The following is a 27,152-nucleotide window of genomic DNA, read 5'->3' on the forward strand; positions in this document are numbered from 1 at the left end:
GTTGCCCCGGGTTGATGGCGATGTTAACCGTGTAAGGTGGAAAAATATTGAATTAGATTAGATCGGATCGGAAAGTCTGGCTGTCATAATATTGAAGACAAATATTGTTAATAATTTTGATCGTGTAAGGTACCCATAAGACAACACGTGACAACTGGTTCTTCTTTAATGATAATGGGTTTTCAGGTAGAATGAACATTTTTCAAATAGAAATTATGAATGATAATCAACTTCTCCGTATCAAATTAGTGTTCAATGTGAATGGAAAACTTAATAATTTTTTTTATAATAATTTTATATTATAATGATAAGTTTTGATGGGAATATTCGAAAGTGTATAGAGAATAGGTTAAGTTAGGGTAAGAAAAAAGTGCTTCAGGGAAATAATTACTGAAATCTGAATGAAAATTGTTACCTGCCGTTTTTTAATACTGCCTTCGGGCCGGCTAAGCCTTGTTAAAAATTAATTTCATATTCAGATGTCGACACCACACCGTTGTCATCGCGGGTACATTTCATTTCGTTTTCACCGTTGAGTGTATACGGGAATAAGGGCCTATAATTTAACCCTGATATGGTTCAAATACTAACAGTACTGAAATATTAATATAATTATACATTCCCAAATTTTAACGATAGTTGATTTAGTTTTTTTGTATTTTTGTATGATTGTTTGTTTATTCAAGTTCCGACATGATTTTGAATATTTTTTCTGTTGTCATGGTTGTTATTTGTTATTCGATCCTATTTTGCTAATTGTTTTACGGTTGGAAAATAATTGAATGCTCTTCTCTGCTAGGCCACTGCTGATGGCAGTAGAATCACAAAAAGGTGTAGGGTGGAACTTTCGATGCAATGTTTCCCTCTCTTAGGGAGCTGAACACAGGACGTAATAGAAACGAAAATATACAAAGAATCGATAATAGAGTTTTTTTCTAAATTAAAATGTGAATGTTGAAAATCCTATTTTTGTGAACATATCTTTGTAAATTATTTTCCTCATCAACCAATCAGGAGCCGAGTTGCGAGTTTGGCAGAAAAAGTGGTCCGGAATCGACAATTGTCATGTGTCGTTTCAGCCCCAGAGTAGCAGCCGGTTCATGATTTTGGAAACACGGAAGTAACTTCATCGTAGGGTTGCTGTATACAGCAAACGTCAAATGTATGGATGTTGTATGTGAATCGCACTTAAGTCGTTTCATAAAATAGTGATTTTTTGCCTTTTTTTGGAGACGCGTGAGTTTCTCAAAACTCGGAGCAAACAGTCATAACAACTGTAGGGGTTTTTCCTGGATACTTAGCTGAGCTTATCTAAAACTTAATGTTAATATCCCTGAGTGAGGCCCTGCAGGATTGACAGCTAGAAAAAGTTAGTTATAGCGAATTCGTTCTTACAACTGAGTCAGTGCCAAACTGACTCTGTAATAAATAAACGTTTTCAGTTTCACGAATGCGGTGGTTTGTTGGTGTGCGTTATATAATCTGATTTGTTTATATTTGCGACGACAAATGTACAGTGTCGACGTCTGGTGGCGATATCAATGCTTGGGAGGTAAATTATTCTCTATCAGATCAGAAGGGCCAAGCGCAGTGTAAAAATATAAAAGTTTGAATGATTTTTTTTTTCATATTGTTTGATTACCTAACACATGTAGTTCTAACACTCACTTAACTATTTGTCGATGCATTTCCTATTTGTTCCACAAATAATTACTATTAAAATATAAAATCATCATTAGATACAGTTTTCGTTCAATATGTTAAAAAAACATAAAATAAATATTCGATACGTTAAAGATAATTTTCATTCATAATTTTGATTTTGAAAGCAGGGTTGTTCCACTTGAATATCTATAATTATTTTCGCCTCCCAATGAAAGCACACTTAGCTTAATGCCGTCTACTCGAATATACTCTTCAAAATCAGAATCCAAATTGGATTACAATTCCAATAATACAAAAGCAAAAGCAGCAGGTTTTCCATCTTCATAGTCTTTATTTTTAGATTTTGTAACCGTTGGTTCCAAGCATTAATTTGGGCTCTACCCAAATAATAGATCCCAACATAATGTTTCAATAAAATCGCCATAAATACCCACCGCCTGTTGCTTGTGAACAGTTGGCCCAATAGTGAACGGTGTGAGCCCTGGGTAAAGATGCCCACCGCGAAATACGCTCCATGGGACCATCTGTCATTCAACAGAGCTGCCAACTAGGTAAAACATAAATGAACTCACACAAAAGAAAAAAAGAAAAGAAAAGCTCGGTAAAGAGTAGTGCCGGCGAACGACTTTCCACCATCAAGGAAGTAGGAAGTGCGCGCCGGAACAAGTGAATTTTAATAGTGCCAGAGTGCATCGAGAGCAAATAGAGAAGATAGAAAAAGATTGTTATAAGAATTAAAAGAAATTATAAAATATTCAATAAAATATAAGAGCTAAAAAGAAGAAGAGAACCGGAAGAGAGAAAAAAAGGTCCTTTCAGCGGGCCTTTTTTTTATATTTCATCTTTTTCTCCGCCGAGACGTGTGGTACCCGCCATTGAGATAAAGGACGTTCGACTGCAATCTCCGCCATTGATAGTCGACGTCGAGTAAGGATACCGGAACCAGAAGAGTCCTATTCACGTTTGGAGGTTACAGCGGGGATTTTATCCGGTTAAACGACGGAGAAAGAAGAGAAAAAAATACACGAAAAGTACTGCAAGTATAAAAGCATAAAATTTTGTGACGTCACAAATAGGACAGAAGAAAAAGGGAGGGAAAATAGGATAGGGTCAGAAGAAAATTAAAGAGTAGATTTAAAAGGAAGGAATTAAAAAAGAAAATTGTAAGAAAATTACATTTATCTCCTCTATTGCGGTTTTGGAAATCCCCGTTTTTTTCGGACTCGAAAGGAGTCGCCAGCCCTCGTCCTCGATTGGTCGGCGGAGTTGGCTAGCATTGCTCAACCTTTGAGAGATAGTTGATTGTGGGAGTAGTTGGTGGCTTCAAAGGAATGCGTAGGTCTTGTGGAGAAAGATAAAACCGACACTGCTCCTTTTTGCTGGAGGAACAGCTGTTTGCGAGTGACCGGAAGCAGGTTAAACGACCCTGAGAAAGGAAATCCCTAATTAGAGAGTTTCAAATTGGCGCCCAACTGAAAAAAAAAATTGAGAATTATTATTGAATTTTTTTAACAAATCGGTTACATTATCTTTCACCGCGGAGGAGGGAGAAAAAACAATAGACTGTTTTGTTTTGGTGCGTTCTTCAAACGACGAGTGTGAATAACAAGCAATTGCTAGCTCAGGATAAAATAATTGGAATAATTAATGCGCATGAATTCTAGTACATTCGCTATCCAACTCTTGACGAGTAAAGTTCAGTGTCGGTATTGTGCGTTGCCACTTTTGCTATTGTGCTATTGGTACGAGTGAACCGTGTACGAGTGAAGGTCATTGCTGTCCGCTTTCGACCTGACCATTTGTGAAGTGGAACGAAGGAACAAAGGAAGCAGCGCTCTTGCAGCGAGCCGGATTGCGGCTGTTGAACTGATTCGGCATAACGGGATCGCCATCGCGTGACTGTCGCAAACGGGATTCATCATCACGTGGCTGCGTAAGCTATTCTTGCGCTATTGTGTTGTCTCCGTAGCGCGTAGCCTCTGTCTCTCCCTGATTAGGGCAGTAGAGCGCATTATTGGAACAACTTATATATTAAGGTACACATATTTATTATTAATATTATTATTCAATTCATTTGTTCATTGTTTGATATTATTATCATAATATTTTTTTTGCTATTTTTTTTAAGATTATTGTTAAAATCAATAATAATTTAGAAATAAGACAGACATTTTTTTGAATGGAGAATAGTGGAGGATCTCCAGAGATGGAGATCTCCGATAATGAATCTCATACAAGATCTGGGAAAAAACATAAACGAGTCCCTCATAAGGAAGATAATTCTTCTGGGGACGAATCCGCTCATCCTACCAAGCCCCCCTCTAAGAAAATTGCAAGCCTCCCTTCTCAACACACTGTTACTTCCACTCCCCCTCTCCCATCATCGATTTCGCTTCCCCCTTCTGATGCTTCCGATCCAACCCAATCCTCGTCCTCGTCCTCATCCTCATCCTCGTCCTCGTCCTCGTCCTCGTCTTCCCCCTCTGTTGTCTCCGCTCCACGTGTCAGAGTTTATCCAGAAGATGCACCTGGAACTGGCCCTTGGGTTGTTTTCCTCCGGCCAAAACCGAAAGGAAAAAACCTTAACGTGATTCAGATCATGAAAGATCTGGCCAGATACACTTCTGTATCTGAAATTCGCAGGGTTAGACCGAACAAATTGCGAGTTGTCGTGAATGAACGGAAACACGCAAACGAGATTGTTGCTGATCAACATTTCACTCTCGAATATCGAACATTTATACCCTCCCATAACGTAGAAATTGAGGGGGTGATAACTGAAACGGGTCTGACGAGCGAACAAATAAAAGCAGAAGGAAAAGGCAAGTTCAAGAAGCTCCCCTCAATGGAAGTGAAAATCTTGGACTGTCGCCAACTCGGGAAACTTTCCCATGATGGGGACCAAACTAAATTTACGCCGTCCGACTCGTTTCGAGTCACCTTTGCTGGTGCCGCCCTCCCTGACTACGTTATGGTGGACAAATTGAGACTACCTGTGCGACTCTTCGTGTCAAAGCCCATGACTTGCAACAAATGCAAGTCAGTTGGTCACACTTCGGATTATTGTGCCAACAAGGAGCGCTGTGCCACTTGCGGAGAGCAACATGAGGGGAAATCCTGCAGTGCGACTGAGCATAAATGTCCATATTGCGGGGGATCCCCACACGAGCTCTCAGTTTGTGAAAATTACAAGAGTCGCTGGGAGAAACAGAAGCGCTCTTTGAAGGAACGCTCGAAACGCACTTTTGCGGATATTTTAAAGGGCGCTTCTCCACTGGCCCAACAACAACAACCAATCAACACACAAAATGTCTTCGCCACGTTGCCCGTTGACGAAATAGAAGCGGACACAGCTAACGGGGGCACGCCGTTCATTTTCCAAGGGAATCCCCGGCGCAAAAATGTGACCACTCCCAAAGTTCAAGGACAAGCCCCTCCGGTGATACCCCCTGTTAGCATGCCTAAAAAATCGAGTGCAGCGGACAAGCAAAATCAGGTTCCTCCTGGTTTCCGTGGGAATAATTCACCTTCGAATGGCCCAGCACTCGAGGGGACATCAAAAACCCCAACTGTCCCTGTTATTCCGTCCAGTTCAACTTCCCAATCGGGATTTATAAAGTTGTGTGACCTTTTGGACCAAATCTTCAAGTGTTTTAATGTTTCCGACTCCATCAGAACCCTTGTCATCTCAATGCTTCCAGTATTAAAGACAATTTTGCAACAATTGATGCAAACATGGCCCCTCCTTGCATTGATTATCTCTCTTGATGTCTAATTCAAATAGAGAGGTCGGAGATATCACTGTTTTACAGTGGAATTGTCGTAGTCTTATCCCTAAATTGGATACATTCAAATTTTTAATTCATAACTACAATTGTGATGTTTTTGCTCTGTCCGAAACTTGGCTTTCTTCGCGAGATGATATCTCTTTCCACGATTTTAATATTATACGCTTGGACCGTGATGATAGATACGGAGGGGTGCTTTTGGGGATCAATAAGTGCCACTCATTTTTTAGAATTGACCTTCCACCTATTGGAGGGATCGAAGCTGTTGCTTGTCATGCAAACATCAGAGGCAAAGACCTCTGTATTGTCAGCTTGTATTGGCCTCCGAGAGCTGCGGTTAGCCGCAAACAACTTGATGACATGTGTTCACTCCTTCCTGAGCCACGATTGATCTTGGGAGACTTCAACTCTCACGGAACTGCCTGGGGGGAACAGTACGACGACAATCGTTCATTGTTGATATATGACCATTGTAACAGCTTCAATATAACCGTTTTGAACACTGGGGAAACAACACGTGTACCTAAACCTCCTGCTAACCCAAGTGCTCTTGACCTCTCGCTTTGCTCGAATTCACTATCGTTAGATTGCAAGTGGAATGTAATCCAGAACCCCAACGGTAGTGATCACTTGCCAATCAAAATTTCCATCACCATTGGGTCGAATTCTTCTGAATCTATAAACATGGCATATGACCTCACAAGACACATTGACTGGAAAAAATATGCGGACGCGATTGCTCTAGCCATCAATTCCAGAGATGGTTTACCTCCATTGGAGAAGTATAACTTCCTTTCTCGTTTGATCTATGACAGCGCGGTTCGCGCTCAAACGAAACCCATCCCAGGTTCCACTATTCGTCGAAGGCCTCCCAATCTATGGTGGGATAGCCAATGTTCCAAGCTTTATGTAGAAAAATCGAATGCATTTAAAGCTTTTCGGAAACGTGGAACCCCTGAAAATTTTCAAATGTATTTAGCCCTTGAGAATCAGTTCAAAAATTTGATCAAAGGGAAAAAACGTGCTTATTGGCGAAATTTCGTGGGAGGTTTGTCACGAGAAACGTCAATGAAAAAATTATGGAAAGTGGCTCGAAACATGAGAAATCGCTCTTCAACGAATGAAAGCGAAGAATATTCACATCGATGGATTTTTAATTTTGCACGGAAGGTTTGTCCTGATTCCGCTCCTGTGCAAAAAATTGTTCGAGATATACCACAAGGTAGGTGCGATCTTGATTCCGAGTTTTCGATGGTAGAATTCTCTCTTGCTCTGCTCTCATGTAACAATTCTGCTCCGGGATCGGATAGAATTAAGTTCAACTTGCTGAAAAACCTCCCTGATGTGGCGAAACATCGCTTGTTGAATTTATTCAATCGGTTTCTGGAGCATAATATTGTTCCAGATGATTGGAGACAAGTACGAGTTATAGCTATTCAAAAACCCGGAAAACCCGCGTCCGACTTCAATTCGTACCGCCCAATAGCAATGCTGTCTTGTATACGGAAATTGTTGGAGAAAATGATCTTGTTTCGCCTTGATCGATGGGTTGAAACGAATGGCCTACTCTCAGATACACAATATGGGTTCCGCAGGGGCAAGGGGACGAATGATTGTCTTGCGTTGCTTTCTTCAGAAATTCAAATGGCTTACGCCGAAAAAAAACAAATGGCTTCAGTATTCTTGGACATAAAGGGGGCCTTCGATTCTGTTTCAATAGAGGTTTTGTCGGACAAATTACACTCTCGGGGTCCGCCGCCTCTATTGAATAATATGTTATATAACTTGCTTTGTGAGAAACATTTGAACTTTTCTCACGGAGATTCGGCAGTAAGTCGGGTCTCTTACATGGGCCTCCCCCAGGGCTCATGTTTAAGCCCCCTTTTGTACAACTTCTATGTAAGCGACATCGACAATTGCCTTACACAAAATTGCAGCCTAAGACAACTTGCAGATGATGGAGTGGTGTCTGTCGTAGGACCAAACGAATCCGACCTGCAAGGACCCTTACAAGATACTTTGAACAATTTTTCAACCTGGGCCATTGGGCTAGGGATCGAATTCTCCACGGAGAAAACAGAGATGGTGGTTTTTTCTAGGAAGCATAGACCAGCAAAACCAAAGCTTCAACTTTTGGGTAAACCGATCATTCATGCTATGTCATTCAAGTATCTTGGGGTCTGGTTCGACTCCAAATGTACTTGGGGGGCCCATATTAGGTATCTGAGTAAAAAATGCCAACAAAGAATAAACTTTCTCCGTACAATTACCGGCACCTGGTGGGGAGCCCACCCAGAAGATCTTATAATGTTGTATCGAACAACTATTCTCTCAGTGATGGAGTATGGCAGTTTCTGTTTTCAATCAGCTGCCAAAACACACCTCATTAAACTCGAGCGAATTCAGTATCTTTGTCTCCGTATCGCGTTGGGATGTATGCCCTCAACGCATACCATGAGTCTCGAGGTTTTGGCAGGCCTACTCCCACTAAAAGATCGCTTCAATTTATTATCTCTTCGGTTCTTCATCCGGTGTAAGGTCATGAACCCATTGGTGATTGGAAATTTTGAGCAGCTGATCGAGCTAAATTTTCACTCCGGATTCATGAGTTCATATCATGAATTCATCTCCATGCAGGTTGATCCTTCTTCGTATATTCCCAACCGTGTTTGTTTCCCTGACTACATCAATTCCTCTGTGCATTTTGATCTGTCCATGAAGCAAGATATCCATGGATATTCAGATTACCAACGATCGAGGATCGCTCCAACGATCTTCGATGAAAAGTATGGGGGTATCAATTGTGATAATATGTACTTTACTGATGGGTCCACTATAAACGAGTCCACAGGATTTGGAGTGTTCAACGAATTTTTTAGCACCTCACACAGTCTTCAGAATCCTTGCTCAGTGTATATTGCTGAATTGGCAGCAATTCATTGGGCGCTGGACAGCGTCGCCTCACGACCTGTTGAACACTATTACATTGTAACGGATAGTCTTAGCTCTGTCGAAGCTATCCGTTCAGTAAGGCCGGAAAAGCACTCGCCGTACTTCCTTGAGAGAATACGAGAAATTTTGAGTGCTTTATCCAGACGCTGTTATGTCATTACCTTTATCTGGGTCCCTTCACATTGCTCCATTCCGGGTAATGAGAGGGCTGACTCATTAGCAAAGGTAGGTGCAATTGAAGGCGATATTTATCAGCGTCAAATCGCCTTCAATGAATTTTATTCTTTAGTCCGCAAAAATACCATCGCTAACTGGCAACGCAAGTGGAATGAAGATGAATTGGGCCGGTGGTTTCACTCGATTATCCCTAAGGTTAGCCTCAAACCGTGGTTCAAAAGTCTGGACTTGAGTCGGGACTTTATTCGCACCTTCTCCCGACTCATGTCCAATCACTGTTCGTTAGATGCACTACTCTTCCGTTTCAATCTTGCCAGCAGCAATCTCTGCGTTTGTGGCCAAGGTTATCACGACATCGAGCACATTGTTTGGTCGTGCGAGGTGTATCTGGTCGCCAGATCGAATTTAAAAAACTCCCTTCGGGCCCGAGGAAGACAACCCAATGTGCCGGTGAGAGATGTGTTGGCTCGGTTAGACCTTGATTACATGTCCCATATATATGTTTTCCTTAAAGCTATAGATCTTCGTGTGTGATTGCCCCTACATCCTTATACCCTCCTTTCCTTCCTTTGCGGGTAATTCGTCCCCTTGCTAGAAATAGTAGAATAAGTTGAAATGTAAATACACTATAGATATACGAATAGATTTATAAATTGAGTGTTCATCAACATTGTTACAATTTCCTTATATCTCATCCTTCTCCTAAAAATATGTCACCCTCCTAAACTCGAGTACACCGCGAGTAATCGGTTTTCCACCTTACTAACCATAGATGTAAGAAAATTGTTTATATATATAGTTTTAAAATTATATTTAAGAATTCGGCTCCTTTAAACTTAAGTAACTGAGCCTGTAAAAATAAACGAATTAAAAAAAAAATTCTAGTAGGTTTGCAATTACAGCGAATAATCAGGTTGAAAGTGCCTCGAGTATAGCATAATATACGGTGCTACAACATTGGTTTTGTTGCTTTTCAGAGATTTTTAGAAGATTTACATTCGGTGTAAGCGGGAGGAAAGAAGTGGACGATTATTTGGTGCAAATTGTAGAAATTTTCGAGGTTGTTGGTGATTTTTGGTTGTATAGAGTGGGTCCTAGAACTTCAAAAGCCGTTTTTAAACATTCCTGGAGTCCGGTTAAAACCAATCAGGACTGAGAAGGGTGAGTACTGGTGGAGATCAGAGTGAGTTTGTACAGGGCACAGACGTTGATCTGGCTGAGGTTCGAACACTCGATACACCCAAGGGACACCACCCACCCCGAAAATTCTCAGCCATGGAATCAGAGTTCCAGATCAAGTATAGGGCTCTCCTGGTTCACCATTTGGAGAAAGAAGAAGTTGAATTTGAACTGGAAATTCGGGCAGTTCAGTTCGAAAAAACTGAAACTTTATCAGTTCTGCGAAGACGTTTGCGTGAGACACTGAAAAGGGAAAGAGGGGATCCGTTAGAGTTGGATTTTGAGACGTGCCAGACACGTACAGTGGATAACGAGATAGGAATAATAGATGAAAAGGTGAAAGAAATAAGCGATTTTTTGTCAAAGAAAAAAGAGTTGTCAAGTTGCCAAGGTGTCAAGGAGGCACTAGGGACACGTTTAATTCATTATGTGGTTCGATGTTCGATCATTCAGAGATCTGCGGAAAATGAAAACGATTTAGAAGATTTGGATAAACTGCTTGGCAATATTCGCGATTGAGTCCATTAGGAAGGAAGTGATGTTACAAATTTCGAATTCTCTTCGCGATTTACAGTTAGGCTCGGGCTCTGGACAGCGTGTTTCACAGGAAACACAGACAGACGATACTGAAATAGATGAGTATGCGAATAATCAACCTTTGCCATCAAGTTCAGCAGCGAACCAAGCGCGTCGACAGCTTCGATCCGGAGTAGAGTCAATCTTTTCAAACCCGATTGGCTCTCCCAAAGTTGTAAACCCGTCTAGCCAAAGATCAAAAGAAAAAGTCGTAAACAGGTATGATTTAAGAGGGAACAAGGCTCCGAATGCCCTGTCAAAAGTGGATGCTGATCGTTCATCTGATTCTTCTTCGTCTGCATCTCCCGTGCAATCCAAACCACGGGCTCGTAAGTCTCAACCCCGGCGAGGCAAGTCGGTATCTGAGTGGAATCTGCGTCGTTATGATGGTAGGGATGGAGGTCATGGTCTGATGCGGTTCATAAAGGAGGTTGAATTTTATGCGAGGTCGGAGAATATATCTGAAAGGGAATTATTTCGGTCAGCTGTACATCTATTTTCTGGTTTAGCTAAACTGTGGTTTATGCAAGGGGTAGAGAATGAGGACTTTACGGACTGGCAGGAGTTAGTACGTGAAATGAAGCAGGAATTCTTGGGTCTTGATCATGACCATGTTAGTGAGGTTAGAGCTATTGAGAGGAAACAGCGACCGAAAGAGAAGTTCCAGGACTTCTTTTTTGATATTCAACAAATATTAAATTCTGTTACAAAACCAATTTCCGAAAAGAAGAAGTTTGAGATAATATTTCGAAATTTGAGAGCTTATTACAAAGGTCATGTAGTAGCGGCTCAAATTGATAATTTAGCGGATCTCAAACCTTTCGCTCGAAAACTAGATGCGACCTATTGGTATAAATACGAGTCGCGCAACCAGGAAGAAGCTCCGAATCGAAGTAGAAACCAGGTGAATGAGTTAAAGCTTGTCCATAAACCAAAGGAGAATCGTTCGGTAAAGGTTCATACGGAGACAAAATTGTCTGAGAAGTCGGAGAAAGTTGAAGAAAGTCGGAAATTGTCTCGGATGAGAGCGCCTGAGGAAAACGTAACCGAGGAGAAAGATGTGCCGAATGGGTTAAAGGTATTGCTGGAGAAATATATTCCACCAAAGCCAGGCATGTGCTTTAACTGTCGTCTTCCGGGTCATCACCAATCTGAGTGTGAGCGACCCAAGCATAAGTATTGTTTCAAGTGCGGTTTCCACAATGTGGAGACCACGTCTTGTCCGTGGTGTGCAAAAAACGCCTAAGTGACCGTCGAGAGGGGTCGACGGCTGGCGAGTATCAGATTAATCCCCCCAGCAAACCCAATATGAGTCTTCAGTCGCTTGGTTATCGGAAAGTTGACAGCGATGAATATAGGCTTTCTGATTTAGAGATTAATGAAAATTTTCTCAGAATAGCTAACGATGATCGACCTTTCGTGAGAGTAGAAGTTTTAAATAATCCACTAATTGGTTTACTAGATAGCGGTGCGAGTCGGAGTATTTTAGGTTTTGGTTCCGATTCGTTGCTGAAATCTTGTAGATTACGTTTGCAACCAGTAAGCATTGATATTTCCACTGCTAGTGGACAGAAAATGGACGTTTCGGGTTGTGTAGAACTGCCGATTACGTTCAAGGGATCCACCAAGATTTTATCAGCACTAGTAATTCCGTCAGTAAAACGCAGGTTGATCTTGGGATCAGACTTCTGGCAAGCGTTCAGTATAGTTCCGACTATTGTGTCAAATGATTGTGCGATTTCTGTGGATGAAATGATTGATCACACTGTGGAGTCCTCATTAACGGAGGAACAATTTCAAAAACTTGAGGAAGTAAAACAATTATTCAAGTCCGCTGAAGTGGGTCAATTGGAGACCACTTCGATGATCAGCCATCGAATAGAACTGTCGGAAGAGGCGAAGAAGCTTTCCCCAGTTCGTATCAACCCGTTTCCGACTTCGCCGGTTAAATATCCACTTCGCTAGTGACCAGAATTCTAGAGGATAATCGCTTCAGACGATATGCTGTACCAGAATGTCTTATTTCGGACAACGCATCCACTTTTTTATCGAAGGAGTTCAAATCTCTCCTTGAGAAATTCCGTGTCCAACATTGGGCTAATGCGCGGCATCATTGCCAGGCAAACCCAGTTGAGAGGCTAAATAGAACCATTAATGCCTGCATTCGAACCTATGTTCGATCGAACCAGACGCTCTGGGACACGCGAATATCAGAAGTGGAACAGGTGTTGAATTCTACGCCTCACAGTTCAACGGGGTTTTCCCCGCATAAAATTATCTTTGGGCACGAAGTAGTTGCGAGAGGCGATGAACATCAAGTAGATAGGGAGGAGACAGAAATTTCGGATTCTAAAAGGCTAGAAAACAAGTTACAAATAGATAAATTTATTCGGGACCTTGTGGTCAAAAATTTAGAAAAACAATACCTCAAAAATTCACAATTTACGTCGTAAAAAAATGGCTCCAGTGTATAAAGTTGGTCAGACGGTACTGAAACGGAATTTTAAACAGTCCTCTGCTGTGGATAAATACAATGCAAAACTTGCACCGTGTTACACCCCATGCACCGTCAAAGCGAGGGTGGGCACTAGCTCGTATGAGTTAATCGATAATACAGGGAAACCATTGGGGGTTTTCTCCTCCGCGGATCTGAAGCCCAGTTCCTAGAAATAAAAAAGAAGGAAAATTGACAGTTAGAAAGAGAATTTGGTCAATTAAAGATTGACGTAAAATATTGTGAAAGCACTGGAATAGACGTTTACCTGGATGATATCATCGTGGTAAGCAACACGTTTGAAGAGCACCTTGACCGACTGAAAGAGTTGGCGACTAGGCTCAGGGCAGCAAATTTGTCAATCAACCTACATAAGTCCCAGTTTTGTGTCTCAGAGGTGCCCTACTTGGGCTACATTCTTAGTAAAAATGGGCTTCGCCCAAACCCAGACCGCGTTGAAGCAATTGTCAATTTCGAACGCCCGAAGTCACTTCGATCGCTGCGCAGATTTCTCGGAATGTGCAATTACTATAGGCGGTTTATATTTATATCCAGAACTCCACTTGGCTTCCGGGTACTGCAGACCATGGAAGGTAAGTGTGAGGATCTGAAAGTAAACAAGAAATGGAAAATTGAATTTATGGATTCATGTTTTCACAGCTGATGTTATAACACTTTTAGAATGTGTACGAGTACATACCGAATCATTAAATCCACTTTATTCGCGAAATTTATCGTTTGAGGATGACTCCTGAAAAGTTGAAATGCAACAAAATCGATGAATGGTAAATTAGACCGATAAAAGCAGAACGAACCGCATCTCAACGTCCGTAGCGCTAGGACGAGATTATTTTTCGCGATTTGACTTGATTTGAGAGAGGAGGCAATGTAATTAATAATACTACTGACAGCTGTTTGGGTTCATGCGATGAACACATCAACACTTAATGAACATCGTCTTATTGCTCTTACAAAATAAGGAAGAGAATGCTAAGGGGATGCAAAAAATAAAACCACGATCATGTTTTTTTCCAGTATTAACTTAGAATGAAAAGGTATGAAGATAAAGTCTTTCTGGTAATTGATACTCAAAATTAACAAGAATGTTATTTTGAAACCGTCGGAGGGGTAATGTAACCGTTGGTTCCAAGCATTAAGCGTAAGAACACACTGGACGGCTTCCCCGCGCGGATTTTGCAATGACAGACCGCCGCGGGGCCTCGATAATGGAATGTGAATGAGATAAAACACACAAGGCGGAGCGGGTACGGCCGGTTCTAAAGTCACTGTTGTAAGGTTCCTCATTCTCTGCGGTGGCTCGATGGAGATGATGCGCCGCAACGGTTTTGTGATAGTATTAGTGTTTATGCGGTGCACATGAAGCAAGGTAATAGTTAATGTACTATCGGTGAGCCAATACGTGAAAATCACTCTGCGGTCATGTAGCTGCGGATTCTCGAATACTACCCAAATTATCGCGAAATGCAATATTTCAGACGTGTGCGATCAACTTCTTTCTCCCTCTCGCTCAGGTAAACATCCCTCTTCCGTTTTCCACCATTCTGTCTTTATATACCTCCCCTCTAATCCGCTTACTGTCCAAACAGTTGTACCTTGTACCATAGACTCGTCTTGCATCCGTCTATAAAAATATGATAATGGCCGCTAGTGAAGCCGTCGAAAGCCGCTGAATGTGTTTTTCATCGAGCTCCTGCTGCGACTTGTCATTGCGAGAATCGCGCGGGAGAGCCGTCTAGTGTGTTTCCACGCTAATTTGGGCTCTACCCAAATAATAGATCCCAACATAATGTTTCAATAAAATCGCCATAAATACCCACCGCCTGTTGCTTGTGAACAGTTGGCCCAATAGTGAACGGTGTGAGCCCTGGGTAAAGATGCCCACCGCGAAATACGCTCCATGGGACCATCTGTCATTCAACAGAGCTGCCAACTAGGTAAAACATAAATGAACTCACACAAAAGAAAAAAAGAAAAGAAAAGCTCGGTAAAGAGTAGTGCCGGCGAACGACTTTCCACCATCAAGGAAGTAGGAAGTGCGCGCCGGAACAAGTGAATTTTAATAGTGCCAGAGTGCATCGAGAGCAAATAGAGAAGATAGAAAAAGATTGTTATAAGAATTAAAAGAAATTATAAGAGAAAATATAAGAGCTAAAAAGAAGAAGAGAACCGGAAGAGAGAAAAAAAGGTCCTTTCAGCGGGCCTTTTTTTTATATTTTATCTTTTTCTCCGCCGAGACGTGTGGTACCCGCCATTGAGATAAAGGACGTTCGACTGCAATCTCCGCCAATGATAGTCGACGTCGAGTAAGGATACCGGAACCAAAGAGTCCTATTCACGCTTGGAGGTTACAGCGGGGATTTTATCCGGTTAAACGACGGAGAAAGAAGAGAAAAAAATACACGAAAAGTACTGCAAGTATAAAAGCATAAAATTTTGTGACGTCACAAATAGGACAGAAGAAAAAGGGAGGGAAAATAGGATAGGGTCAGAAGAAAATTAAAGAGTAGATTTAAAAGGAAGGAATTAAAAAAGAAAATTGTAAGAAAATTACATTTATCTCCTCTATTGCGGTTTTGGAAATCCCCGTTTTTTTCGGACTCGAAAGGAGTCGCCAGCCCTCGTCCTCGATTGGTCGGCGGAGTTGGCTAGCATTGCTCAACCTTTGAGAGATAGTTGATTGTGGGAATAGTTGGTGGCTTCAAAGGAATGCGTAGGTCTTGTGGAGAAAGATAAAACCGACACTGCTCCTTTTTGCTGGAGGAACAGCTGTTTGCGAGTGACCGGAAGCAGGTTAAACGACCCTGAGAAAGGAAATCCCTAATTAGAGAGTTTCAATTTTTCAAAACAATACTCGGAACTTGACAGTTCAGTATAGTTGTATTGGTGAACCCGAGTGCCAACCCGTGAAACATTGTTGCGACCGATCGCTGCGTTGGTCGACTTCCGAGACGATGGCTGGAAACGGGCGATGTCAGGAACAGGACGACAATCACACGTCGGGAACAAACTTCTCACGTGGCACGGCTGTATATAATGTGGACCGGCGACACTGGTTAGCCAGAGGGTCGAGTTGGCTAAATTGCTCGCATTCACTGTCTACCGTGGAACCGGGAACCGGAAACAGTTTAATTTCTCTGTGAACTAGTCTTTTTACGTGGGTAGTTCACAGACGGAGGACGTAAACTCTTTTTAATTTAGGGATAACTTTAAGTTAAGTTTCGCAGTAATAGCACCGCGTCCGTCCGTTAACAGATCTTCGCGAAGACTCTCGATTCTCTCTAATTTTCTCCCCTCAACGCTTTTTCTTCATTTTCAAATTCTTTCAAACTATTCAAGCTTTTGACCTTATTCAGGTTCCCTGGTACTTTTCCATTAAGGCCTGTTTCCAATGCCGATGCCCTATCCCTCTTTCGCTGCGACGACGAGACATACGAAGGTTACTCTGACAAACAAACACACTTAAATCTATTTGTTTCGATTGGTGTCACCACTAATCACTAAACATTTAAGGTAGCATGCTTGACCTTGACATTAAACCTAACCTTTGTTTCCGCACAAATAAATAAATAAATAAATAAATAAATAAATATGTAAATAAATATATTTCTTTTCCTACTACTAAATAAATACAACAAAACTAACAAAAAAATAATTCTTTGTGAAACATCAACCTGTAGGTCTGCGATTAACTGTTTATTTGGTTTATTATAAAAATTGGACTCATACGTCACCTTTTCTACGAGAGTTAATCACAGACTCCCAATACTACATTTCTCTTTTTGTCATATTCGAAACTATAGAAAGGTCAAACACAAATTGTGGACATCGACTGTTGGTTTCTCATATGACAATACAACACAAACAAAGATTTTACATTTTTTTTTACAATATTGATAAGGTCCAAACCAACGGTTGGCCTTTCCATCAAATTTGACATTGTAACCCAACGTTTGGTTACAGAGTGAAGGGGAACCTCGAACTACACGATTGCAGTGTTACAACTTTTCTTCGCTCTAAATTTCTCTGCTGAGAGCAGTCGCGATTTCACTGACAGAATTATGGTTATGCTTGGTAATGTGAAAACTATATCACGATTAAATTGGACGTTCTTTCAATTATCAAAAAGTTTCCAAAATATTTTGTGTTTGTTTCAATATACAAAATGCTTAAATACAAACATACTCCAACACCGTTTCGATTTCACTCGAACTAGTTTTCTTGAGCCATTCTATCTAAATCTTGAATGTGAGAGATAGCGATGCGAAACGTGCTTTCAAATAATTGACAGTGATTTTCCTTGGCTTTCATTTCACTTCTTTCAATACTGAAACAATTGCTCACAAATATTGTGGATATACATAATCGAAACTGAATGGGATAGAGAAAATTGGACAATTCTTTCATGTGCTTTGAAGTACCAAAATCTGCGAGGAAAATCAGCATGAATCGACAGGAGTACATCATCATTTTTCCTAGTTGTCGACACTTGAGACATTCTCAATGTCAGAAAATGGGTAAAATGAAAATTTTCCATTTCTTGTTTGAACTTGAGTTTGATTTCGAGTGAAAAAAAGAGAAAAGAAAAGAGGAAAAAAGCTTGGAACTCACGTTGACCCATTGCGTGCGAGTTGATTTTCGATTTGGACGATATTCTTCAAGTCATCCTCGAATCCTACATTTATAGGAAAAAGGCAAGCCAATTCCTCAGTTACTACTTAATTCTTCTCTCATCTATCACCATTAAATGAAATATATAGTCGGCAGCTCGTTCTTTCAAACTTAAAAAAACAATTTTCGCTCCTAACTCAGTCAATTTTCCAGCACAGGATGTGGTAACAATTTTTTCCATTTTTGAAGCATGTTTCGACTCATATCTACGTTTCAGATTGAACCTTCAAAACAGCAGCAGCTTAATTACAAATCGAAGAAAACATTTTCTGATTTATGCACATAAAACATTATATTTGGGACAATTTTCCCTGGAATACACGTCCTTCGTCAGCCACTATGCTTTTGACGTAGGACTACGTCTAACCGGAAGATATAGGGGGTGAAATGGAAATCTAGGCACTGAACAAGTAGGAAAAAATGCAAGATTTGGAACGCTTATAACTCGAGCATTTCTCAATAGATCGCAAAGGTTTTTGCATCAATTGATAGGAAATATATCTACGCATCTATCATAACGAATAACATTTCATTTTTCTTGAGATAAATAATTGAATAATTGTGAAATATCAAGCATTGTCAAAATGCACTATGTGCCCATTTTTGATTGGTCCATTTTGTGCTCCCGTAATCGTACCGACCAAAACGGGCAACCAGAGCAGCAGCGAAATAGAATGAACGATTGGAAAGGAAAAAGAAAAAAATGATCGAAACATTGGTCGCCGTCTCACACATGCGTAATTCTCGAGCCAGCCAGTCAGCTTAAAAATCCCCGCTCCGCTGCCGTAACGATCATTCTCATTCAAACCGTACACCACATCGGTTCGCATCACAACACATCAACAAACCAACCCAAGCAGCCATGTCTGAACATGGTAAAGGAGGAAAAGTGAAGGGAAAGGCAAAATCCCGCTCGAACCGTGTTGATCTGGAGTTCCCCGCAAGGGTAGCCAGGCCGAGCGCGTTAGTACCAGTGCACCAGTCCACCTAGCCGGCGTTATATAGTTTCGGCCGCCGAAGTGATCGAGTTAGCTGGCAAAGCTGCTCGCAACGATAAGAAAACCCACATTCGGAACAGAACACATTCGGTTCGGCGGACATCAAGACAACAGGCAGTTGCAGCGAGTGGCGAGTGGCAAACGCAATCGCAAAACGGCTTCAGGTAGCAGAAGAAAAAAGTTTGTTCTTTATACAAACTGCTTTGGTGGCAAATCCAGAACAAGGCGGCATCGAGGGCGTTCGAAATGGTTTTTTTTTCAAAACCACGAGTACTAAGTTTTCTAAATTGGAACCATTCCATAACACAAGGCGCTTTTCAGGGCCATTAAACCTTCCAAAAAAGAGTTTAGGAAATACAGTTCAATGCTTTCTAAAACAATATCCAAAATAATAATAAAACACAAATTGATTTTTTCATAATTTGTTTGCCAGGATATGATGAGTATGTGAATTTGGCAGTTGTTCTGAGCTTATTGATTTTCACCAATTCTTAAATTGCTTCTAGATTGAAAGTACAGTAATTTACACTTTTCTCGACATTTAGCTAATTGGACGGACCTGTAATGCGACATATTTAGTTGGACATTTTTGTAAACATAGAGTTCGGGGTCCAAATTATGACCCCACATTGAAAGTCGACACTGTACCACTGTCATCGCAAATGTCAATTACAGGTTAAAATTACCTCCAATCCGATACTGAGTGGTGGTAATGCGACGTGCCATTGAATGTAATTTACTGTAAAATATGTCACAAGCTGGATAGGAAGAAATTTTCCAACTGTGAAAGCTGTGGCGAGTAGCAAATGCAATCGCTGAACAGAAAGGTTTAGCCGAACAAGATGGGGATATCGAGTGATAACAAAACAATAAACTCTTTAGATTGAAGATAATTTTGTGATCCTGAAAAGGACCCTTTTTAGCCTGCATGTAAATCCAACGAGCGAACAAATCGTAATGGTGCTCATACACTGTTTGACCGAAGCCAAATATTTGACTCTTTTTGACAGATAAAATTTGGTCGACGTGTACTGATCAAATATATGCTACACAAAACACAACAAGCAAATATTCAATTTTTGGATGCCTCGAATATTTTTTTAGTCTGTTCTTCGAACCTGTCGGTACATGGTTAGGTTACCTTGAACATTTCAGTCGATTTTATCCATGTTCGGTGTTTAACATTGTTTAACACTGTTGAATATTTAAGAGTGGCAAACAAAATAGTGTTTGTACAAATATCAAATCAAACTTTATCTGTCAAAATATATCAAATATTTGACCTCCGGGCAAACAGTGTACGGCTACCTTAATTAATGTATTTTTTTTTGCCATCGCTCCCTTTTAACGCTCATTCGTTCGTCTCGTTGTACTCGCCCCTCTGGCTGAGTCTGCCGATTTGTCTCTATCCTGTGAGTGTGTACCGCTAGAGTATAAAACACGCGGACCCCAAAAAAATATCTTATTTTCTTTCAAACCGTAAACCTGTGTGGTTGTACGGCATCGGCATCGTGGACGTAACAAAGGAGGACAAGTTAAGGGAAAGGCAAAGTCTTACTCGAACCGTGCAGGTTTCCAGTTCCTTGTTGGTCGCATTCACTGATTGCTCCGCAAGGGTAACTAGGCCGAACGGATTGGCGCCGGAGCACCAGTATACCTAACAGCGATTATAGAGTTTCGGCCGTCGGAGTGCTCGAGTTGGCTTGCAAAACTGCTCACGACAATCAGAAAACCCGCATCAAGAACAGAGCAGCTTCGGTTCGGCGCTCATCAAGGCAACAATTAGTTTCAGTGAGTGGCAAAGTGTTTCTCCGGCACGTCGCATTAAATGTAATTTACTGAACAAGCTGGATGGGAAGAAATTTTCCAACTGTGAAAGCTGTGGCGAGTGGCAAACGCAATAGCTAAACAGAAAGGTTTAACCGAACAAGATGGGAATATCGAGTGATAACAAAAACACAACACCAAAGGTTCTTTTCAGAACCATCAACATATTCATAAAGAGAAAACAGTAAACTAATCCATTTTTCAGGTAGATAGGTAGGTATTCACGTAGGAGAAGAAAATAAAACAATATATTTAAAATACATATTTAACAAAAGCTGTCTCCTTTGTATAGTCCTACGTCACTCCGGTTATGTCCCCGACATTACCCACCCGTCTTTTTTTACTAGTGCAGGCTTCCATTTTGCTTCAATTTACACAACAAATGTTACAGCGATAGAAAAACGATGGTTAAAAATGGTTAATGGACTTGACTGCGCTCTAATAGCGAGAGCAAGGCAACTTCGAATGAATCTTCTCCCACACTTTCTCTCTCTCTCTCTCTCTCTCTCTCTCTCTCTCTCTTATGCACTCACTCGTACATACATCCCGTTCTCTCTCATAAGACTCTCGAAAAATTTTCCAGCAGTTAAGCCGGATTTATACGTTATCAGTTACTTGGTTGCGAGTAGAGATGGGCAAACCGTTCACGAACGGTACGAAAAAACTAGTTCGCCGAAAAGAGTAGTAGTTCTCCCCACGAACTGATTGCGAGCGAACGGTTTGTGAACAAACTGATTCCGTAAGAACGGTTTGCGAGTGAACTGTTTGAGAGTGAACTGTTGGAGAGCGAACTGTTTGTGAACGAACTGTTTGCGAGTGAACTGTATGGGAAAGAACTGATTGAGAGTGAACTGTTTGGGAACGAACTGTTTGAGAACGAAGTGTTATACTTATGACAGACATACAACTGTACTTGCGTTGTACTTCGAAAATTGTATGTCTGTCACCATGTACAGCGCTAGAACCATGCAAGCAACTCGGTACAATCGCTGTACCTGTACCGATCTGTTTCACCGCTGTACATGGCTACAGTTGTACTGTGAGCAGCGCCATAGACGGTTAGTGGTGGGTAGCATGAACAAACCGAATCAAAACACTTGGTAAAATTCTTTTTATTGACTTCCATTTGAGTTAATAACTAGAATGGAGACTTGTTTGTTGTGTTTGATAGTTTAGACGCTAAATAAAAACTTTTTTCATTGAAATATTTGGTGAAAATTGGTCGAATTCCTGATTATCAGTTTGACATGCGGTACAATGAACAACCAAAGTATGTCTGTCATGCTACGATTGTACTCGTACAACGCTGTACACGTACAGCGCTAGTACAGCTGTATGTCTGTCCCTGGTATTAGCGAACGAACTAGTGCAGCTGAACTGATTTGCGCTGAACGGAATGGATAAATATAACGAGAACGCTTGTAAGGAAAATAAAACGATTTGTCATTTATGAGCAAAATGCATGTAACACAGGGTTTATTTTGTTAATGTATACTCAATTTTGGGTTAAAAATTAAATTAGATTTTCGTAGTTTTAAAAGCAAGCTATATATTTTCAATTTCATGTATTCTTTCAATTCCGCGTAACAATCATATTCTTTCTGATTATCAGAAAAAAATCTGGGGGAAGCTGGGGCGATTCATGAATTAGCTAAACATAAAATTTTATAGTGAGGGCATGTTGAGAAAAAAAAGGTTTTTCGTTGCTTTCAATTCATTATTTGGCCTATAGCGTGTACGTGTTATCGTGATTTTTTGTATGCTTGATTGTTAGTGAAAATCGGTGATGATTTTTTTCTCTGTATGAACATTATGAAATATGATCTTACATGGAACCTGTGTGTTGTCCAAAAACATAATATGAAAAATTGCACATATTTTGTGCGCATCAAATTATTACATAAACTTTTGTCGACCGATAAACATATTTTCACATACAGTTTGCGACTTTTAATGGAGCAGCTTATCTTTCCCCACTAAATTTCAAAAATATAAATCCCATACGTACACTATCCAATCCAACGATATCAATAAATAGCAGTCTATTGGTGTTGGGTTCCAGCTAACATTCTATGTTGTTCTTAATACCGCTGAACGAAAGAGCGAAAGAACGGTTCAAAAGAACTGATTCACTTAGATGAACGGTTAGTGAGTGAACCGTTCATCAAAGTGAACTGTTTTGCCCATCTCTAGTTGCGAGTAAACGTCAAATGATCCGAAGAATTACGAACGTACCCATACAACGAAATTTGACGTTTGATTAGCATGTATGGCTACTCGCAACTGAGCAACTTAAAATTTTTGGCTACTCGCCCGTTTACCCCATACATACAAATCAAATGTCAAATTCCAGTCTTTAAACTAGAAAGTTCATTCGTCTCTAGTATCTGATATGGCGATTTTCCCAAGCTCCACGGGTTTGAAGTCTGTGCAGGGGAAACCGTAAATCGGCTCAATCAAAGCGTGACAGTTAGAGCGTTTAGATATCGGTGGACATTGAACAATCATTCAATTGCTTAACTCACGAAAAATAACATTTTATTCATTGTGATAAATGCGCATGAATATTTCCAATCAATTTGTCTTTTTTGTCTTTATTTAAGAGACTTTCAGCCGTAGGCTGGTTCGTCTCACTCTATTAAGAAATGTTCGAGTTATAAGCACACAAAATCTTTAATTTTTTCCTCCAAGTTCTTTGTCTAGGTTTTTATTTAACCCCCATGTATTCTGGTTAGACGTTGACGTTAAATGTCAAAAACGAAATTTTAGCTATTTAATGACTATATTATATACTGATTATATCTCTGAGTGTATAAAAACTGACTTCATGTTTGGTCGTTCTTTTCCTATTGGGTGGCCAGAGCCGCCAACATTCAAACTAAAAAATAATATCTCACTGACTGATTACTTGCAACATTTCGTGTATACAGACGTAAGTGGGAAATATACTAATTTCTTTAAAAATTATTTTCCGTTTTTGCATTTCAGACCGATTTTAGAAGTGAATCAGAACCTATTCAAAAAAAAAAGTAAAATGCCGGTTGAAAATCTTGAAGAACAGGGCCTTGAGAAAAACCCCAACTTGGAGCTCGCGCAAATAAAATTTTTGCTCAGTCTGCCGGAACATAATCAGGATAAAGCTTTATCGGAGAAATTACTATCAGCGATCAAGACAGACAATATGAGCCCATGGTATGAAGAGGTTTGCAAAGATCTAGGATGGACCATTGATCAGAAACTCTTGTCCGATATGAAGGAAATTAATCGTAAGAAAATCGAAGAACTGGACGCAGTTATTGAAGATGCAGAGAAAAACTTGGGGGAAATGGAAGTGAGAGAGGCAAATTTGAAGAAGTCGGAATATCTGTGCCGGATTGGTGACAGGGAAGGTTCCATTTCAGCTTTTAGAAAAACCTATGAAAAAACGGTTTCGTTGGGCCATCGACTAGATATCGTTTTTCACAACATTCGTATTGGTCTATTCTATCTGGATCACGACCTCATTACAAGGAATATTGAAAAGGCTAAAAGTTTGATCGAAGAAGGCGGTGACTGGGATCGTCGCAATCGACTGAAGGTTTATCAAGGAGCTTATTGTGTTGCCATCCGAGATTTCAAATCTGCTGCCAATTTCTTCTTGGATACCGTGAGCACATTCACCAGCTATGAGCTAATGGATTACGCATCTTTCGTTCGTTATGCAGTGTATGTTTCGATGATCAGTTTGCCTCGCAATGAACTTCGTGATAAGGCTATTAAGGGATCCGAAATTCAGGAAGTGTTGCATCAACTACCGGATGTCAAGGAATATTTATTTTCGTTGTATAATTGTCACTACTCGGAATTCTTCAAAAACCTAGCACATGTTGAAACAGTTCTCCGTAAAGATGTTCTATTCCATCCTCATTACCGTTTCTATGTCCGAGAGATGAGAGTTCTCGCGTATACTCAATTGCTGGAATCCTATCGCTCCCTCACTCTACAATATATGGCGGATGCGTTTGGAGTAGATTTGGATTATGTTGATGCCGAGTTATCGAGATTCATTGCAGCTGGACGTTTGCATTGTAAGGTTGATCGCGTTGGTGGCATCGTAGAAACGAATCGGCCGGATAGCAAAAACTGGCAATATCAAGCCACTATTAAACAAGGTGACATTCTTCTGAATCGCGTACAGAAACTTAGCAGAGTAATTAATATATAAAATATTCAACATTATACTTTTCGATATCAATTGTTCACTAGAATCCATAACGAAATAAACATTGAAACAGCTTGTCTTGAACTGATATAAATAGCATTTTGTTTCTCCCGATCCAAAAAAAACATTAATTGTAAAAAAATTAGCACTCTTTTTGCTTAATTTGTAATAACTAAAATACATATTTTTTATTTTGACGTAGGACTACGTCTTTCATTTCTATACCGGGGTGTAAAATCAAAGTTTCGAAAACGAAAGCGTTACGGCGGAGACCGAGATTTTGAGCGTTAATAGCTCCTAAACAACTGAACGAAATGGTATGATAAACACTTCATTCGAAAGATAAAATGTCTACGCGTTATATACTTGTTACTTTTTGATCCAAAAACTTGTTTCAATAGTCTTAAAATTGCTTTCAAAACAGGCTATTGAAATCACCAATCGGTATATAAGCGAGCGGCGCTCGGAAATCCACTCAGTTCTAATTGAACAGCGATTGGAGCATGTTGTCGCTGTTGCGGTGAAGCTCTTTATTTATCATGAAAGCGCGGATGAACGGTGTCACCAAGAGCCTGTTTGTGCACCCTAGGCCAGAAGGGAATCTATCAGGAGGAGAGTGATGCCACAAACGGTTCCCAGGGAAGACATCGCTACACACACATACACGCGCGGCTATTAACAGGTGGTTATCGAGTTGGCATTAACCACTGGTGGGCTTCCAGTATCGAGGAAAATGTGGAAATATCTAATCGTTACTGAGAATAATCTGCCAGTTCCTCTGGGAATTTTCAAAATATATTCATGTGAAAGAGTTTAATTGAATGTTTTCTATCCATGTAACACTGTGACCAAATATGTTTCAATCAAGTGCTATTAACAGGTGGTTATCGAGTTGGCATTAACCACTGGTGGGCTTCCAGTATCGAGGAAAATGTGGAAATATCTAATCGTTACTGAAAATAATCTGCCAGTTCCTTTGGGAATTTTCAAAATATATTCATGTGAAAGAGTTTAATTGAATGTTTTCTATCCATGTAACACTGTGACCAAATATGTTTCAATCAAGTGCTATTAACAGGTGGTTATCGAGTTGGCATTAACCACTGGTGGGCTTCCAGTATCGAGGAAAATGTGGAAATATCTAATCGTTACTGAAAATAATCTGCCAGTTCCTTTGGGAATTTTCAAAATATATTCATGTGAAAGAGTTTAATTGAATGTTTTCTATCCATGTAACACTGTGACCAAATACATTTGGTTTTGTGGTTTTTCAATCAATCGCAATTAACAGGATAGCTTCAGAAGATTATTCTTCCCCATCAGTAGGATATTTCCGTATCCAATATTGTATGCGCCCGCAATCGATTATTGCTCAGTCGCCGAAAGTTCCGAGCTCAGAGAGTTCATTCCCCTCTAGTTTGCCTTCCAAATTGCCATCGTAAACCACACCTTCTCTCGATTCAATCACACACAAAAAGCATACTTAAGCGATATTCTGGTGGTGAAACACATTCATTTTTCGTGAGGACATCGACAAGACAACATCGTTGCCTAACGTGCTGGAGGAGGTGGACGGCGAAGGATCGACACATACACGCGCAGAACTCTTTCCGTTAGGATGCCATTCAGCATCGAGAAAGTTCCGGAAAGATCTAATCATTGCTGGAAAATAATCTGCCAGTTCCTTTGGGAATTTTCAAAATATATTCATGTGAAAGAGTTTAATTGAATGTTTTCTATCCATGTTACACTGTGGCCAAATATGTTTCAATCAAGTGCTATTAACAGGTGGTTATCGAGTTGGCATTAACCACTGGTGGGCTTCCAGTATCGAGGAAAATGTGGAAATATCTAATCGTTACTGAAAATAATCTGCCAGTTCCTTTGGGAATTTTCAAAATATATTCATGTGAAAGAGTTTAATTGAATGTTTTCTATCCATGTTACACTGTGACCAAATACATTAGGTTTTGTGGTTTTTCAATCAATCGCAATCAACAGGATAGCTTCTGAAGATTATTCTTCCCCATCAGTAGGATATTTCCGTATCCAATATTGGATGCATAAAACCTTGTGCCTCCAACGTAACGCTCTCGTTTTCGAAGTTCTCCAAATATTCATTCATTCAGATTCAACTTCATACAAATGATCTCTAAATCAACGATAGTCCTACGTCACCCTTGCGGTTATACCATAGATATAACCCACTTCATGTTTTTTCATATAAAACAGAAGTCACGTAGAAAATTTAAAAAATAAGTTCAAGATGGTAAAACTATTTGAGGGGCTCAGAATGCAAGGGGTGTAAGTGACTTGATCGTTTTCTCTTCATGAACTTTTTATAGTTAATAACTCAACTGCAAAAACTTTCCAATTTAAGTTTGCTATAGAATCCGATAGATGAGGTTCTGACTTATTTTCCACGTTGGTAAATACAGCTGGGAATGTATTTGCAGCTAAGTTATGACCCAAAGAGAGAGTCGATGTAGAGAAATTGATCAAATCACTTACACCCCTTTCATTCTAAGCCCCTCATTTATGACGAACTTTGTGGAACATCGATTTTTTATGAATTTTCGAAACTTCGAATTTTTGTATGTCAACAA

At 40.3% G+C, this 27,152-nt stretch overlaps 1 protein-coding gene and 1 long non-coding RNA gene across 2 annotated transcripts; one reads left to right on the forward strand and one right to left on the reverse strand.

The window, feature by feature from the left end:
• Nucleotides 1-12,706: 12,706 nt before the first annotated feature.
• LOC129762881 (uncharacterized) lies at nt 12,707-14,020 on the reverse strand. The gene is made up of 3 exons (XR_008740738.1): nt 13,532-14,020; nt 13,100-13,438; nt 12,707-13,000 (listed from the first exon to the last, which is right to left on the reverse strand). It is a non-coding gene; the product is annotated as an uncharacterized LOC129762881 (long non-coding RNA).
• Nucleotides 14,021-23,183: 9,163 nt separating this feature from the next.
• LOC129762875 (26S proteasome non-ATPase regulatory subunit 6) lies at nt 23,184-24,643 on the forward strand. The gene is made up of 2 exons (XM_055761449.1): nt 23,184-23,277; nt 23,334-24,643. The coding sequence occupies exon 2, from the start codon at nt 23,380-23,382 to the stop codon at nt 24,547-24,549; it is 1,170 nt and encodes a 389-aa protein (XP_055617424.1). The 5' UTR covers nt 23,184-23,277; nt 23,334-23,379; the 3' UTR covers nt 24,550-24,643.
• The last annotated feature ends 2,509 nt before the right edge of the window (nt 24,644-27,152 follow it).

The sequence above is a fragment of the Toxorhynchites rutilus genome, chromosome 1, assembly GCF_029784135.1.
Source record: "Toxorhynchites rutilus septentrionalis strain SRP chromosome 1, ASM2978413v1, whole genome shotgun sequence".
NCBI lineage: Eukaryota > Metazoa > Arthropoda > Insecta > Diptera > Culicidae > Toxorhynchites > Toxorhynchites rutilus.

What these genes read in the sequence shown, in the direction of transcription:
- LOC129762875 (XM_055761449.1), top strand. Translation starts at nt 23,380, where the DNA reads ATGCCGGTTGAAAATCTTGAAGAACAGGGCCTTGAGAAAAACCCCAAC.